Source organism: Lissotriton vulgaris, chromosome 5 (genome assembly GCF_964263255.1).
Source record: "Lissotriton vulgaris chromosome 5, aLisVul1.2, whole genome shotgun sequence".
In the NCBI taxonomy this organism is placed as follows: domain Eukaryota; kingdom Metazoa; phylum Chordata; class Amphibia; order Caudata; family Salamandridae; genus Lissotriton; species Lissotriton vulgaris.
Genome location: NC_141693.1, coordinates 1,940,880,220 through 1,940,895,310, shown reverse-complemented (window position 1 = coordinate 1,940,895,310; position 15,091 = coordinate 1,940,880,220). Strand labels below are relative to the sequence as shown.

At 47.8% G+C, this 15,091-nt stretch overlaps 1 protein-coding gene across 2 annotated transcripts in view; it reads left to right on the top strand.

The window, feature by feature from the left end:
- Positions 1–15,091, top strand: part of LOC147717815 (uncharacterized) — a 304,391-nt gene that overhangs the window by 89,333 nt on the left and 199,967 nt on the right. For both annotated transcript variants that reach the window (XM_086924601.1, XM_086924600.1), the window contains exon 3: positions 2,261–2,334. In XM_086924601.1, the coding sequence (XP_086780727.1) occupies positions 2,261–2,334 (74 nt within the window). The remainder of the gene's footprint in view (positions 1–2,260; positions 2,335–15,091) is intronic.

Sequence of the window (15,091 nt, the reverse complement as noted above, 5' to 3'; positions counted from 1 at the left end):
AATCCGGACTGTGAGGAGTCGAGGGATTTACGGTTACGAGGAAGGCGGCGAGCTGGTTGTTAACAGCTTTCTCGATAACTTTGGCCGGGAATGGAAGGAGCGAGATGGGGCGGTAGTTTTTGAGTTCGGTGGGGTCAGCTGTAGGTTTTTTCAGAAGGGCGCTGAGTTTGGCGTGTTTCCAGCTTTCCAGGAAGGTGGCAGAGTTGAGTGAGCAGTTGATGACGTCTCGGAGGTGTGGTGCTATGATGGAGTCTGCTTTGTTGAAGATGTGGTGAGGGCATGGGTCTGTTGGGGATCCTGAGTGGATAGAATTCATCAGGCGGATGGTGTCCTCAGTGGAGATTGGGTTCCAGTCATTAAGGATGTTCAAGGGGGGTGAAGGTACGGCAGGAGGTTGGGTGGGTTGGTCTCCGGGTTGGTTGTCGAAGCTGTTGCGGATGTCAGCGATTTTGTTGTGGAAGAACGAGGCTAGGGAGTCGCCGAGGGCTTGAGAGGGAGTGATGTCGTTGGAGTTGGCAGCGGGGTTGGTAAACTCTTTGATGATGTTGAATAATTCCTTGCTGTTGTGGGCGTTGTTGTCAAGTCGGTCTTTGAAAGCGGCTTTCTTGGCAGTCCGGATCAGTTGGTGGTGTATGCGGGTGGCGTTTTTAAAGGCGTCCCTGGTGCTGGTGTTTGGGTCTTTTTTCCAGGCCTTCTCAAGGGAGCGACAGAGTTTCTTGGATTTCTTAAGATCATCGTTGAACCAGGGGGCGTTTTTGCTGCCTAGTTTGATTTGACGTTTTTTCAAAGGTGCTAGGTTGTCGGCGCTGTTGGTTAGCCAATGAGTGAGGTTAATGGCTGCTTGGTTGGGGTTCGAAGAATGGGCAGGGGCAGGCCCATAGGAATGAATGGCAATGCATTCGCAAATTGTGATTACCAAATTGGTAATCGCAAATTGCAAATGCAATTCCAAGGGTGCCCGGGGGTCTAAAGACACCCTCATACACCCCCACAAAAAGGTACGTGTGCATATGTGCAGCACACACATGTCCTAAGGGCATGTGTGCGCTGCACGCCACATTGAAAAAAGCACTATTGTGCATTTTTCAAGAATACGCAAATTACCATCAACTTGTAGTTGATGGTAATTAGCGTTTCCTAAAGGCACAGTTTGCATTTAGGAAAGGCTTGAGGAATCACCTGTGATTCCCCAAATGCATTTTCAATTTAGGTAATCACTAAAAATTGTGATTACCGACATTGCAAATGGAAATGGGTTCATGCATTAGAAAAGGCCTTTTTCCATTCGCAAACGGGTTGATAAAACATTCACAGAGAATATGATAGGCTTTGTGGGTTACACAGATTAATTTATTTCATAGAGACGAAAGTGATGATGCCTTGGAAGGGTGCCCACTATTGTCAGAAACAACTTTGTGATCACAGACAGGGATGCAGTTTTTTGGTGTGGTCAAATATGTGCACTTCATCTGATTTTTCTTTTCACACTGAAGGCAGATGTATGAATGATATGAACACTAAGAGGCATTTTTATGAGATAGTAATAGAATGCAGCGCAGGAATTCCCTTGCTATGCTGCGGGGCATTACATGGAAAGGGCAGGACCGCACTGTATTTATTACAAATTGGCACTTTCCTGTCCTTTACCCAGCACTAGAGCACAAGGACCGCCTAGCGCCAACGAAGGCACTCTTGCGCCTATGGTGCAAGGGTGCCTGTGTTGCATGCAGGATTGTTATATACAGGAAGGTGCATGCAGGAAGGAGCACCTTCCTGCACAAAAACAATCCTGAAAGGCATTTTCTTCTTTCCATGCGTGCTACACAATGCAGCAAGCATTGAAAGAGGAAGTAACAAGGAGAAATAAAGATATTTCTCCCCGTTACGCCTCTCCAAGGGAAGTGTATCGTTTTGGCACAGTCCCAGGTTTACCAGTTCTGGTAAACCTAGATTTGCGTAAAAAAACATGCCTCCGTTGCGCAGAGTAAGGCAATGCAGCAATTTGCGCTCCGTTGCTTTACTTCAGATTTATGGAGCCACTGAGGGCCACGCAAAGTGGCCGGGCGTGGTTTCATAAATCGGATTCATGTTTAGCGTCGATCGTGCACCACTCAGCGTGAAGGAAGATTGACACAACACATCTTGTAAATAGGCCCCTATGTTTCGTCCTCCCCCCCCCACCTTCCTACATGTCGAAGAGATGGTTAGAAAGGAGAAAATGAACATGATTTGTAATTCACCGATATTGTTTTTCTTTCAGGCAAGGAAGACTTCCGATTATTATCAACTTAAACGTAACTTTTTCGGAGAAGGATGGCTGCATTACAATGAAAGGTATACTTTATCTTTCATCCATTGCAAAGCTTTTTAATGCATAAGGCTACGGCAGCATGAAATTATGAACGCAGAAGATTAAATGCAAGAGAAATTGGATGATATTAGGACTATTCCAAATTTTAATACCTAAAAAGCATGGCAGATTTCCTATTACATGACTTGCTGCCCAAGATGCAATCTGACTAAGCAGAACGAATGCGAAGGAAAATCAGAAGAGCCACGTTTGAAAAAAGGGTATTAGGGCATGGTGGGTTAGTTTGACTTTAATTTGAGGCCCCTGGTTCTCCTACAGTCTGCCATGCCTCTCTGAAGTCCCAATCCTCAATAGATTTCTGAAGGTAAAAAAGACCTACAAATGCTGACATATTTCTGAACCCACAGACAGAAAGGCAGGAATTAGTGGCAGCTACTCTGCAAAGGCGGAGGAGCGTCTGCCCACTGCTTTGTAGCAGTGAAATAAAAGGAAAATAAAATATTAACTCACGTTATTATGATTTTATTTCGTCCAACTTCGGGCAGCTTGCATGAGGGGCGAGGGCAGAGGAAGAGTGGTAGCACCGTCTGAAGTGCGCAATGACTGCTTGGCCAACCCTATCAGGCCGGCCAAACAGTCTTGCGCACTTCGCATGCTCTCCATGCAGGCTGCATTACAGACTGCGCGGAGAACATCTCCAGGCTCCCAGTCAGCGTCTGAGCGCCGATACACGGCTCTCAGACCAATAACCACACTGCTAAGGCAGCGTTGTGATTGGCTGACTGGGAGTCTAAGTGTGATTCAAGTCCAGGCCAGAGAGGGAGGATAATGGAAGAGAGGCGAGGAAGCACCCAGAAGGTCAATTTTTTATTTTAAGTTTATGAATACCCGCTTATACCCTGACCCCTGGCCCCCTATCTCCAATATGTGCTGGCTGCCGCTGGCAGGAAGGCATGGACTGATGCCTGCTTTTGTGCGTGTGGGCTCACGTGCATGCACACACACATTCTCTATCTCTCTCTCCACTCTCTGCCTATCTCTATCCAGGCCCCCTTTTACAAGCACTTCCTGTATCCTTCATCTCTATCTCATAGCCTTTCCTGCCTCCGCCTCGCCTTCTCTGCTCCCTTATTCCTGTCCTGCCTAAGCTTGTCTACCCGGAATGCACAGTTCCTCTACCAGACAATGTAGAACAATGCTTGAAAGGCATATTATTTTGATTAAAAACTCTTTTTTTTAATTCGATTTCTGTTTGCTCATTCCTTCTGTCCAGCAGCGCTCTGGGGCGGATTCTTTCCCTTGTGATTCAGAATGCTTTTCAGTTATGTGCTTCTCTACAGCCATTGTCCAAAACCAAGACACTGCTAGTGAAGCAGCCATGCCTCCGAAAGGGCCTGAGCCCATTTATTCGGAAGTCCTTCAATGTTCAAGTTCAAGTATTTGTATAGCGCACTACTCACCCATAGGGTCTCAAGGCGCTTGTGGGAGGGGGTGCATTATTTATCGAAAAGCCAGGTTTTAAGTTCCTTTCTGAAGGAAATGTGGTTCTGTGTGAGGCGGAGGTGGGTGGGGAGAGAGTTCCAGGTCTTGGCCGCGGTTCTTTTAAGCAGCATGAAAGTGTGAAGGGGAGAACAACTGTCGGGTAATCAATTCAGTATACAGTGTAACTCATTGTAGCCATGCAATAACTCAAAGCCACTAGATGAAGGTTATTCAAGTTTATTACAATTTCAAAAATGACTGGACATATACGCATCTCAGCATGAGGCTATAAAAGTACAGCGGCAATAACAGAAAGACGAAGCATCTGAACAAGTTTTCCTGATGTGGCAGGAAAAGAACAATAAGTTCCATGATCAATATGCAAGTAATCAAAAAGCAGGAATCCAAGTTTCCCTGCATTGGTGCTTCATAAAAGAACAGCATTTGTTATCCTCTATCCCTACTCTAACACTATCAGTCACATCTTTAGTTTATCTTTGCACAACAAGTTGAAAGAGAAAAAGTGTCAGTGATGGAGTCTTCCTTGGAAGTCTTTTCATCAAGTGATGGCTCAAGCACCATAAAGCCAATCTGAAGGAAAGAGGACACTAGTGCTCAGGTGTTCTCCGTTCAAGAGGCAAAGTGGAGAGGTGGGCACTGTTCCTGTCAGAATGCATCATATTCTCAAAATCATATTCGGCAAAGATCGCTATAATGCCTTTCTTGCACATGCTCCAGGATGGGTACAGCCACACAATTTCCATGGCGCCGAAACGGTTCTCCATGTATTCTATGTCAGGACCTGAGGCGAGGATTATGCTCATTCTTTCTTTGGTTTGATAACAAATTTAAAAACAGCAACTTTATCACAACCATGTATAACAACTACATTTCACACAAGACTAGGGAAAGAAAAACAGTCTCTAGGCAGTCCTTTCACAGTGTTTATGGACCTTATCCAATAAATCTTCATGTCACTTCCTGCACTTCCTCCTTCTTCGCTGCTCGGCAGCTAGATTAAGTGCTTTTCTACATTCCTCACTCTGTTGGGCGGTGTTATTGTTTTCTGGGGTATCTGTTGCAATTTCTTTTTCCACAGATTCCCTATTCGCCTCGGGAATGCTCGGTGCTCCTTACGCGGCTTGATCCCCATTCAGCGAGGATCGCGGTTTGGTCCGCCCCCGCTAGATGGCGCTGTGGGGGGCACCGCAACATGTTGGCAACGGAACGCATTTCAGTCAAGCAAGTTGAATCCTGCTCTGTTCGGCTTTTACTGTCCGTGCCCCGTGTGCTGCCTGAATCGCCCAGCACTGCTGGGTCAGTATCCTTGCCCCATTTTCTTATACGCCCCTTTTTCCGGGTCGGTAGTGGTGCGGTGCATCAGGAGTGTTTACTCCTCACTCCCTGTGATTGCTGGGTAGGTAGAGGTGTGTTGGACCTCGGGTCTTTATATCGGACACACGTTAGAGGCAGCTAGATCCCCATGTACCCGGTGGGTGTTGTGGTGTCCTGGGGTTGACTGCCCCACGAAATCTGTCTTTGGCCAATTTTCTGAGAGACCCTCAGCTTCCAATTTCTCACGCTCTGCGTGGGTGTGCTCCCTGGTATTGGTTCAGTGTTTATCAATCAATACATTAGCATGGAGCAAGAGTACTATGACAAGGAATACTCCCTCTCAAATTTGCAGTGGGATGATGATTTTTATGAGCAGGTGGATAGCTCCATTTATAGAGCAGGCCCTGAGCTGATGACCCCGATGGAGCAGCGGTTGGCCGATAAAATAGAACAGTTGTGCGCAAAAGTAGGACAGCCTTCCCTCTTTTAATAAAAGTCGATCCCAAACTTGGTGACCTCGCCTGTTCTGAGGCAGGGGCAACAGCACAAGGGGGTTTATTCAGTGAGCCCTTTGTTAAAAAATTGGGCAAGTTTGTTTCCACGTTTTCTTCCTTAGACAAGGCCTAGGCAGACATTAAAATAGTTTTTCACCCTCAGGTTTTCCACAGGGCCGGTCGGGGCAGGAGCCGCCTGCCCAGCCGTTCTCAAAACCAAATCCCCCCAGGGCAGGGGGTAAAGCTCCGGATATGGACAGTACCAAACGGATCAACGTTTTAACAACTTCTACCCGACTAGAGGGCAACGCTTCCGAGGCAGCAGAGGTTACAAGTTCAACAACAGAAATGCCAACAGTGAGTTTGCCAGCTGCGCAGGTGCAAGTTGGGGCCAGGCTGGAGCAGTTTTTCCCCGCTTGGGAAGCTCTTACTGGGAACGCTTGAGTGCTTCAGATGGTGAGGGGGTTCCAAATAGAGTTTTACGGGTCCCCCCGCCAGGACGTCCGTCCACGTCCAATAGGTTTCTGTGCGGCAGACGCAGCTATAGTAGACAAGGAGGTAGCCGACCAACTCCGCAAAGGAGCGGTGTGCCTTACAGAGGTTCATCCTGGGGGTTTTCTCAGCAACATCTTTTTGGTAGACGAGGCCGTCGGGGGTCGCAGGCCGGTCATCGACCTTCGGGAATTCAACAAGTGGCTGGTGTAAAGACATTTCAAAATGGAGGGCATTCATCTGCTCAGGGACGTCCTCCTGCCACTCGATTGGATGGTGCGCCTGGATCTAAAAGTTGCGTACCTAGTGGTCCTGATTGCCCTGCACACGGGGTCCGATTGATCGTCTACTTGGACGATATTCTTATCTTAGCCCAATGCCCCTTACAGCTGCTGAGTCAATTACAGATGGCAGTGTTTTTGCTTCAGGATTTTGGGTTTGTGATCAACGAACAGAAATCTCTCCTAGTCCCAACTCAGAAGGCATTTTTTCTGGGATTCGTAATAGGCTACACCTCGGCATCACTAAGTCTGCCCTCCAGGAAGGTGGCGAAAATTCGTCACAAGATCGGTCAAACCCTAGGCAAGAGAGGGACTTCTCTGCGCCAGATTGCTTGTCTGGTGGGTCTCTTTTTGGCCTCTATTCAGGCAATCTTTCCAGGACCATTGCACTACCGGGTTCTTCAGCGATTGAAGGCGCTCCATCTGTGGAAAGGCCTGACATATTCTCAGGTGGTCCCTCTGATGGACGAGGAGTTGAATGGTGGCTAACACACATGGAGACCTGGAACGGAAGAGCTATCTTCGGTTCCGCCCCCGACATGGTGATAGAGTCGGAGGCCAGTCGGGCAGGCTGGGGAGCGCGGTGTGGGGAGTTCTCCACCGGCAAAACTTGGTCTCCTCAAGAACAACAGCTTCATATCAATTGTCAGGAGCTTCTGGCGGGTTCCTTTGCGGTCCATTGCGTGTCCAGGCTTCAGTACTCCTAAAAATGGACAATGTGGCGGCGGTCAGGTATATCAATCATCTGGGCAGCACCCGATCCAAAGCCTTGGCGAACATGGCGAAACAGTTCTGGGAGTTTTGCCTCTCCAATCAGATCTCGGAGTATCTTCCATGTCGGGACAATTTAGTGGCACACCCGTTACCTCCGGGACGCCAGTGTATGGAAGCTGGTACTGGAGATTTTTCTCTACCTGCAGAACGCTGGGGGCCTTTTTCCATCGACCTCTTTGCTTGTCATCTCGACCGGCAGCTTCTCCGGTTCTTCAGTTGGAGGCCGGATCCGCCGGCGGTGGCGACCGATGCGTTCACTCAAGATTGAAGTCTGGAGAGCGGGTATGAGTTTCCTCCATTCTCTATGATCACTCAGGCGGTGGCCCAGGTTCATAGAGAGGGAGCCTCTGTGGTTCTGGTGATGCTGTTCTGGATGTCGCAAGTTTGGTTTCCAGTTCTACTGGAACTTTCTTGGGATTCTCCAATCCGACTCCACAAAACTCCCCTCCTACTGTCGAGTTCGGAGGTAGTGCCTCACCGATTGGTAGAAGACGGTTCACTTAAGCTCATGGCCTGACGGATTACATGCAACGCTGGAGACTGCTGGGACTTTCGGAGAACGCTGAGCTCCTACTCTCCAGAGCTTGGGCGGACAGCACATCCAAAAAATACAAATCGGCTTGGACGCGATGGGTATGTTGGTGTATGCAACAGGAAGTGTATCTCGTGATTAGACGCATGTTCTTAATTATCTGGCGGATTTGGCGAAGGAAGGCTTGGCGTATAGGTCGGTGAACACAGTCCGCTCTGCAATTTCAGCGGGTCATGTGCCAGTGGATGGAGCCCCTTTGGGGGAACATCCTTTTGTTTGTAAACATCTCAGGGGCCTCAGGCTATTGTTGCCTCCGGAGCCCCGTTATTCAGTCTTTGGGATGTTAACCAGGTACTGAATTTGTTGTTGTCTTGGCAGCTGACCGTTTCCTCTCAAGGAAGGCATTGTCAGCTAAATTAGCAATGTTGCTATGCCTGGTGTTGTGCAGAAGAGTTTCAGATGTCCGAGCTCTGGATATTACAGTAATAGTTTTCTCCCCCGATGGGATTAACTTTACGGTGAGTAGGCGTACTAAGTCCAACACCCATACGATCTCTTATCCTGCTTTTGAGGAGTCACCAAAACTCTGTGTGGTTTAATGCCGTAAAGCCTACGAGGAGGCTAAGGAGGAAGTCCAACCTCTGGGCGAACGACAACACCTGATAACCCTTAAGAAGACATTTAAGGTGGTTTCATCTCCCACTATAGCCCATTGGGTGCGGTAGATCATGCAAGAGGCGGGCATTAATACGAGAGTTTTTGGTGCGCATTCAGTACGAGGTGCGATGGCTTCAAAAGCATTCAGCTTTCGCGTTCGTTAAGAGGACCTGATGAGAGCAGCGGATTGGTCGTCGGATTCTACCTTTAAAAGGTTCTATTTTAAGCCGCTGATGAATGTGGCTCAGATGGTCATAGACTAGCTTTAAAGGAGCATAATCCTTGCCTCTTGTCCTGACAAAGAATAGAAATTTGCCTAGCCTACGAGAAGGTAAGTTTCAATTTTATTAAGGACGCGGAGGTGAGGATTATGCTCATTCTTTCTTCGCTTTAATAACAAATTTCAAACAGCAGCTTTATCACAACCATGTATAACAACTACATTTCCCACAAGACTAGGGAAAGAAAAACAGTCTCTAGGCAGTCCTTTCACAGTATTTATGGCCCTTATCCGATAAATCTTTGAGTCACTTCCTGCACTTCCTCTTTCTTGGCTGGAGGAACACTCCCCTGCTCACGCATCCTGTTTCGAACCATCGTTCCCTGAAAGAAACAACACTGATCAATCACGTAACTATCACTGTACAATATTCAAGCAACACTGCGCCTGAAATAGGCATGTAAAACATCAGTACGGCAAACCACAAGGCAACAATTATTCTGTTCCCCTGTGAAAGCACCTCAGTCCACCTTATTGAGTCCAGGCAATGCTAACTGCAACTTTCTTCGTTCCACAGCTCGCTAAAGAAAAGAAAAGGCCCTTCTCTTTGCTAACAAACACTTGCAATGAAAAACATGAAAAAGAACCAGCATCCTACAATTCACATGAATCAAAGCATTAGTTTCAGAAATAAGAAGATCTGAATGTGCTGCGGCTTCAGGCCTTTGACTTCATTTAAACGCGCAGAGCGTGTTGAATAGCGGCTGTAAAATGTACGCAAGATATGTTCAATAAAAAGAAAAAAGAAAAAAGAATGAAAAAAACTTTGAGTGATACTCGGATGAGTTAAAAAGCAATTCTGAAAAGTGCATATGTATTCATGATTCGCGATGGATAACAGTGCTATTGATTGTGTTTTGTGGTGTTTAAATAAACCCGGCAGTAGTTTGTTACTGTTTATTGTCACGGCAAGTCACGAGACGGGAACCTCCTTCTCTTTATTGAACACGAAAACAAGTTACTTACCTGTAACTTTGGTTCCCCAGTATTGGTAACTTTCATAGATTCCCATGATTCGTATCATTCCGCATCGTCGGAATGGGATCCTCTGTAAATAAAAAATACCATAGCAGTAAGCACAAAGTGAAAAAATAGGCCTAGGCCTCATCTCATTTTGTAGCTTATCCACCTCTTTTTGTAAAAGAGACCAAATTCTTGCAATAGCGAATCAGAGCAGCCTCACCCCACAGAACCTTCCTGAGAGAGCCACAGAGCCTCAGATTTTCGTAGCCGTTGTGAACAGCAACATATTGGTATAATAAGGCTGAGCTTTCCCAGGGGAGGAGGGTGGGCGCATGGGAATCTATGAAAGTTACCAATACCGGGGAACCAAAGTTACAGGTAAGTAACCTGTTTTCTTGCCCCAGTATTGGAACTTTCATAGATTCCCATGCTTTGTATCAGAATAGCTAGCAGTAAAGAGAAAGCATATTTTGTCATTTGTATATCTGTAAATGTCATACATAATCCTGATAAGAAAAAACAGATACACATTGGCATCACAAAGCAGAACAACCACAAGTAATACAAAATATGCAATACAGGAAGGCGGGATAGAAAGGAAAGCTCACCGACTTATTGAAAAAGGTTCCTCAAGACCGCTTGGCCCACTGCCGCATCCTCTTTCACAGAAGAATCCAAGCAGTATGGCGAGTGAAGGTATTTACACTGCTCCATGTCGCCGCTCTACATATGTCCTTGATCGGGACACCTGAGAATAGAGCCACCGATGAAGCCATCAACCTCGTAGAATGAGCACGAACTGCTCGCTAAAGCGGCTTGCCTGCTTCTCAATGGCAAAACTGGATTGCACTTGATATCCAGCGGGAAATACAGGGTTTAGAAATTGGACAACCCTTTCGCGGAGCACTGTATGAGACAAAAAGCTGGGAAGACTTCCTGAACAGTTTCGTTCGCTCCAAGTAAAATTTGAGACATCTATGAATGTCCAAAGAATGTAACGCCCACTCTGCTGGCGTGAAGGACAGCGGGGAGAATGACTTTAAGATCAGCGGCTCATTCAGATGGAATTCTGAGGGGACCTTTGGGATACATTTAGGATTTGTCCGCAGGATGAGAACATCATTCTTGAATTGTAGAAAGGGTTCCTCAATTGTGAATGCCTGGAGCTCACTAACTCTTCTAGCCGATGTCAGGGCCGAGAGAAGAGCCAGTTTCCATGATACAAACTTCATATCGGCCCTGTGAATAGGCTCAAACGGAGCCTTCATCAGATGTGACAGGACCAAATTAAGATGCCAGGCTGGTGGTGGAGGCCGGACTGGAGGAAAAACTCTGAACAAGCCTTTCAGGAACTGTTTAACAATCCTCGCAGACCAAAGGGAAGGACCTGATGATGATCGTCTAAATCTAGAAATGGCCGCCAGATGAACCTTTACAGAAGAATGAGCCAATCCAGATTTTGCAAGAGAAAGGATGTAAGGCAAGAGTTGGTGCGTTGCAGAACTATATGGATGTAGACCTCTGACACCAAAGACAGAACCTCTTCCACTTCGCCCGATAGGTTTTATTCGTACTCGGCACTCGGCTAAAATGTCTCTACATTCTCCTGCAAGATTCAAACCCTGGAACTCTCTGAACTCAGGAGCCACGCTATCAATTGGAGTAAATTCAGATTTGATTGCAGAACCTGCCCGGGAGCCATTGTTAATAGTGATGGAACAGGTTGCAGGAGAATTGGTTGATCTTGAGAGAGAAGAAGAAGTTCTGTGTACCAAAACTGCCTGGGCAATGCTGGTGCAATCAAAATCATTCTGCACGGCTCCGCCTTGAGGTTGCTGATCAATCTCGCGATCAGCGGAATTGGTGGAAAGGTGTAAACAAATGTGCCGTACCAGGCTATCAAAAGCGCATTCCCCAAGGATCCCAGATGGTGATCCCTGCTTGCGTAGCACTGGCATTTGGCGTTCTGAGGAGTCGCAAACAGATCGATGGTTGGGGTCCCCCAATGTGAAAACAGTTCCTATAGAATGGTCTGATCCAATTCCCATTCATGGCTGATAGTCCTTTGGCGACTTAAAGCGTCCGCTGTGGCATTGAGTGTGCCCGCAAGATGTTCCGCTGAGAGAGTGATATTGTGTTGGATCACCCAATTCCAAAGTTTCTGTGCTTCCTTCGAAAGGGTGCAGGATCTCGTCCCACCCTGCTTGTTTATGTAGTACATGGCCGTGGTGTTGTCTGTACGAACCAGCACTGAACGGTTGCGTATCCTTGGAAGGAAAGCCTGTAAGGCTAGACGGATGGCCAATAAGTTCCAGCAGATTGATGTGAAACTTGACTTGGACTGTGCTCCAATGACCACTGACTTTCAGTTCTTGGAGGACCGCTCCCCACCCCTCAATGGAAGCATCTGTTGTCAACACCATGGGAGATGGTGGAAGTTGGAATGGCAAACCTCCTGAAAGATTCTCTTTTAGGAACCACCAGCTGCTTGCTTTCTGCATTCCTGGTGTGATCACGATTATTTCGTCGAAGGAGCCTGTCACCTGACGCCATTGCTTGTCCAGCTGTTCCTGCAGTGGACGCATTCGAAGCCTGCAGTGCGGTATCAATGGTAGGCAGGATGATATCGATCCGAGAAGCGATTTGAATTGGCGGACTGACAGAGACTTCCTTGTTTGCAGGAGGCGAGCTGAGAGAATCAGTTTGGTCTGGCGCTATTCCGAAGGGAAAGACCTGCAGCAATACGTGTCCAGGATAGCACCCAAAAACATCGCTGTTTTGGAGGGGCGCAAAATTGATTTCTCCTTGTTGAGCCGAAGGCCCAGCTGCTCGAACAGTTGACTGCAGCTCGTAACTGCCCTGGACGCTTCTTGGAACGAAGGAGCCTTTACTAGCCAATCGTCCAGATATAGGAAGACTTCAAAAGACTTGTTTCTGAGAAAAGCTGCCACAGGAGCTAGTACCTTTGTAAAGATCCTCGGTGCGGACCGGAGACCAAAAGGTAGTACTCTGAATTGAAAATGGCTCTTGCCCACTGTGAATCGAAGATATTGCCTGTGAGCTGGATGAATGGGCACATGGAAATATGCATCCTCCAAATCTAGGGTTGCCATGTAGTCCCCTGGATTGAGAAGACAGAGAATGTCCTGAAGGGTGACCATCCTGAAAGACAACTTGATGAGATAGGTGTTGAGCTCCCGTAGATCTAAAATCGGACGCCACTTCTCCTTCGTTTTGCGAACCAGGAAGAACCTGGAATAGAACCCTTTCCCCTTTTGGAAGTGAGGTACAGGTTCTATTGTCCCCTTCATGAAGAGTTGGTGGGCTACGAGACGAAGAAGTCCTAGATGTTTGGGTGTAATGGCGTCTGGAGCTCTCGTTGGAGGAAGATGCTGAAACTCCAACGTGTGTTCTCTTTGATGTTCAGGACCCACTGGTCTGATGTTATGACCTTCCAGCTGTATAGGCAATGGGCAATCCTGCCCCCCACTGGTGTTAACGAGGGAACAGGAATAGTAGAAAGAGCCACATGACCGCTATTGTCTCTTAGAATTGTCTCTCCTCTGTTGCCCCTGACGTCCTCTCGGCGGCTGGCGAGAGAAAGACCCGACAGACCCTGCCTCTGCGAAAATTGGGGTGTGTATGACTGACCAGGTTGAGAGTAGGAAGAGTAGCGTTGCTGATTGCCGCCCTGTAGGATAAGAAACCTCTTCCTGTTGCCCCCTTAAAAGGAACTTTGCGGTACTGTAATGCTCCCAAGGATTTAGCCGTGTCAGTATCCTTCTTTATGCCTTGTAGGGCGTCATCCAGGTGTTTACCGAATAACATCTCTCCGTCATAAGTCCTGAAATACGTTCTGTACTTCTTGTCTAAACCACGTGGCTCGCAGCCAGCCGTGGCATCTCAAAACAGCTGAGCCTGCTAGCGCTCTGAAGGCCTTCGTTGCTATATCCATAGCGCAGCCAATTACCTCCGAAGAGGCGCGCTCACCTTCCATCAAGATTTTCCTGACCTCGTCCTTAGACCCATCCTGATGTTCTTCCACAAACGGGGAGAGGTCACACCACATTTGGCGATCATATCTCCTCAGAAACGCCAGAGCATTAGCCATCCTAACGAGGAGACTGGTCATTGTGGAGAATCTTTTTCCTACATTATCCAGACGCCTCCCCTCTTTATCAGGTGGTGTCGTTAGCGGTGTTGATGGATTCTTGGACTTACTCTGTGCGGCCTGAGAGATAACAGAGTCCGGTTTTGGCTGACCTGTTGCCCTCCGGCGCCTTATATTTTTTCTCCAGTCTGGGGAGCACTGGGAGGACCGTGGCTGGATTTTGCATAGCCTTTATTCCCTCTGACCAAACATGCTCAATGAAGGGGATCGAACGAACTGACTTCCGGAATGGTTCTTTGAAGTCGTACAAAAAACAGTCAGATTGAACTGTGATAATGGGAAGACCAAATCTCTTAGACGCTCGTTCCATGAGGTTGTGAAAACCTCCAATATCTGCTGGAGGAGAGGTTGTGGTATCAGGCCCTGTTACATCTGGATCTTGAAGGCCATCCTGATTCCAGTCCACATTCTGATCTTGGTCAGGGTCCCCCTGCTGATCCGCATGTGGTGAGGCATCATCATCATCATCCCGAGTGGCAACCACCTCCTGAGGATGTTCTACAGGCTCTGGGTCATGCACCCTTAAGGGCAAAGAGGCGTCCGCCACTGCTTTCGGTACTGGAGGTAGAGGTGTTGGAGGACGTACGTGTTGAACCTCCTTTTGAGTTGGAAACCGCCTCCGATAGTCCTGCAACATTAATTGCAGGTCTGAGATGAGTGAGGACGGCATCGCTACCATTTCCTGTTGAGACCTTCGTGGAACTCTCTGCGAATGATCATGCATGCCAGGCTCCTCTTGCTGGTCATAACAGTCTTGTGGAGCATAGTGGTGTTGCTCCGTCTCGCCTTCCTCAGAACTGACCTCCTGTAATTTGACTTGCAAGTCAGATGGGCTATAAGCTGGCCCATAAGTGCTGTATATCTCCTCCTCAGAGTCCTCATCAAGCAGTAATGAAGGAGGTAACGGCGTAACCCGCCGTGGAGATGTCATTTCTGGAGTTATACGTCTCTTCCTTTGAGAAATGCTGATTTTCCCAGTCGTCGACGGGAACGTCGTCAACGGTTGAATCTTCGTCGACTGTTTTGTCGACGGAAGCGCCGACGAAGAGACTGTGCTCGTCGTCGAAGGCTGAGTCGTCGACGGTGAGATGGCTTTCGTCGACGATGGTTGGATCGCTGACGGCGTCGTCGACGAGCTCGTCATCAGAATCATCGTAGCTGTCGTTGCTGTTGACGTTGTTCTCGTCGTTGTTCTCGTCGTCATCGCCTTCAACACTACTCTCGTCGTCATCGTCGTCGACGTGGAAAATGTCAGCTTCGTCGACGACGAACAGGAATCAGGCGTCTTAAACATCGACGACTGTGTAGATGCCGTCGAT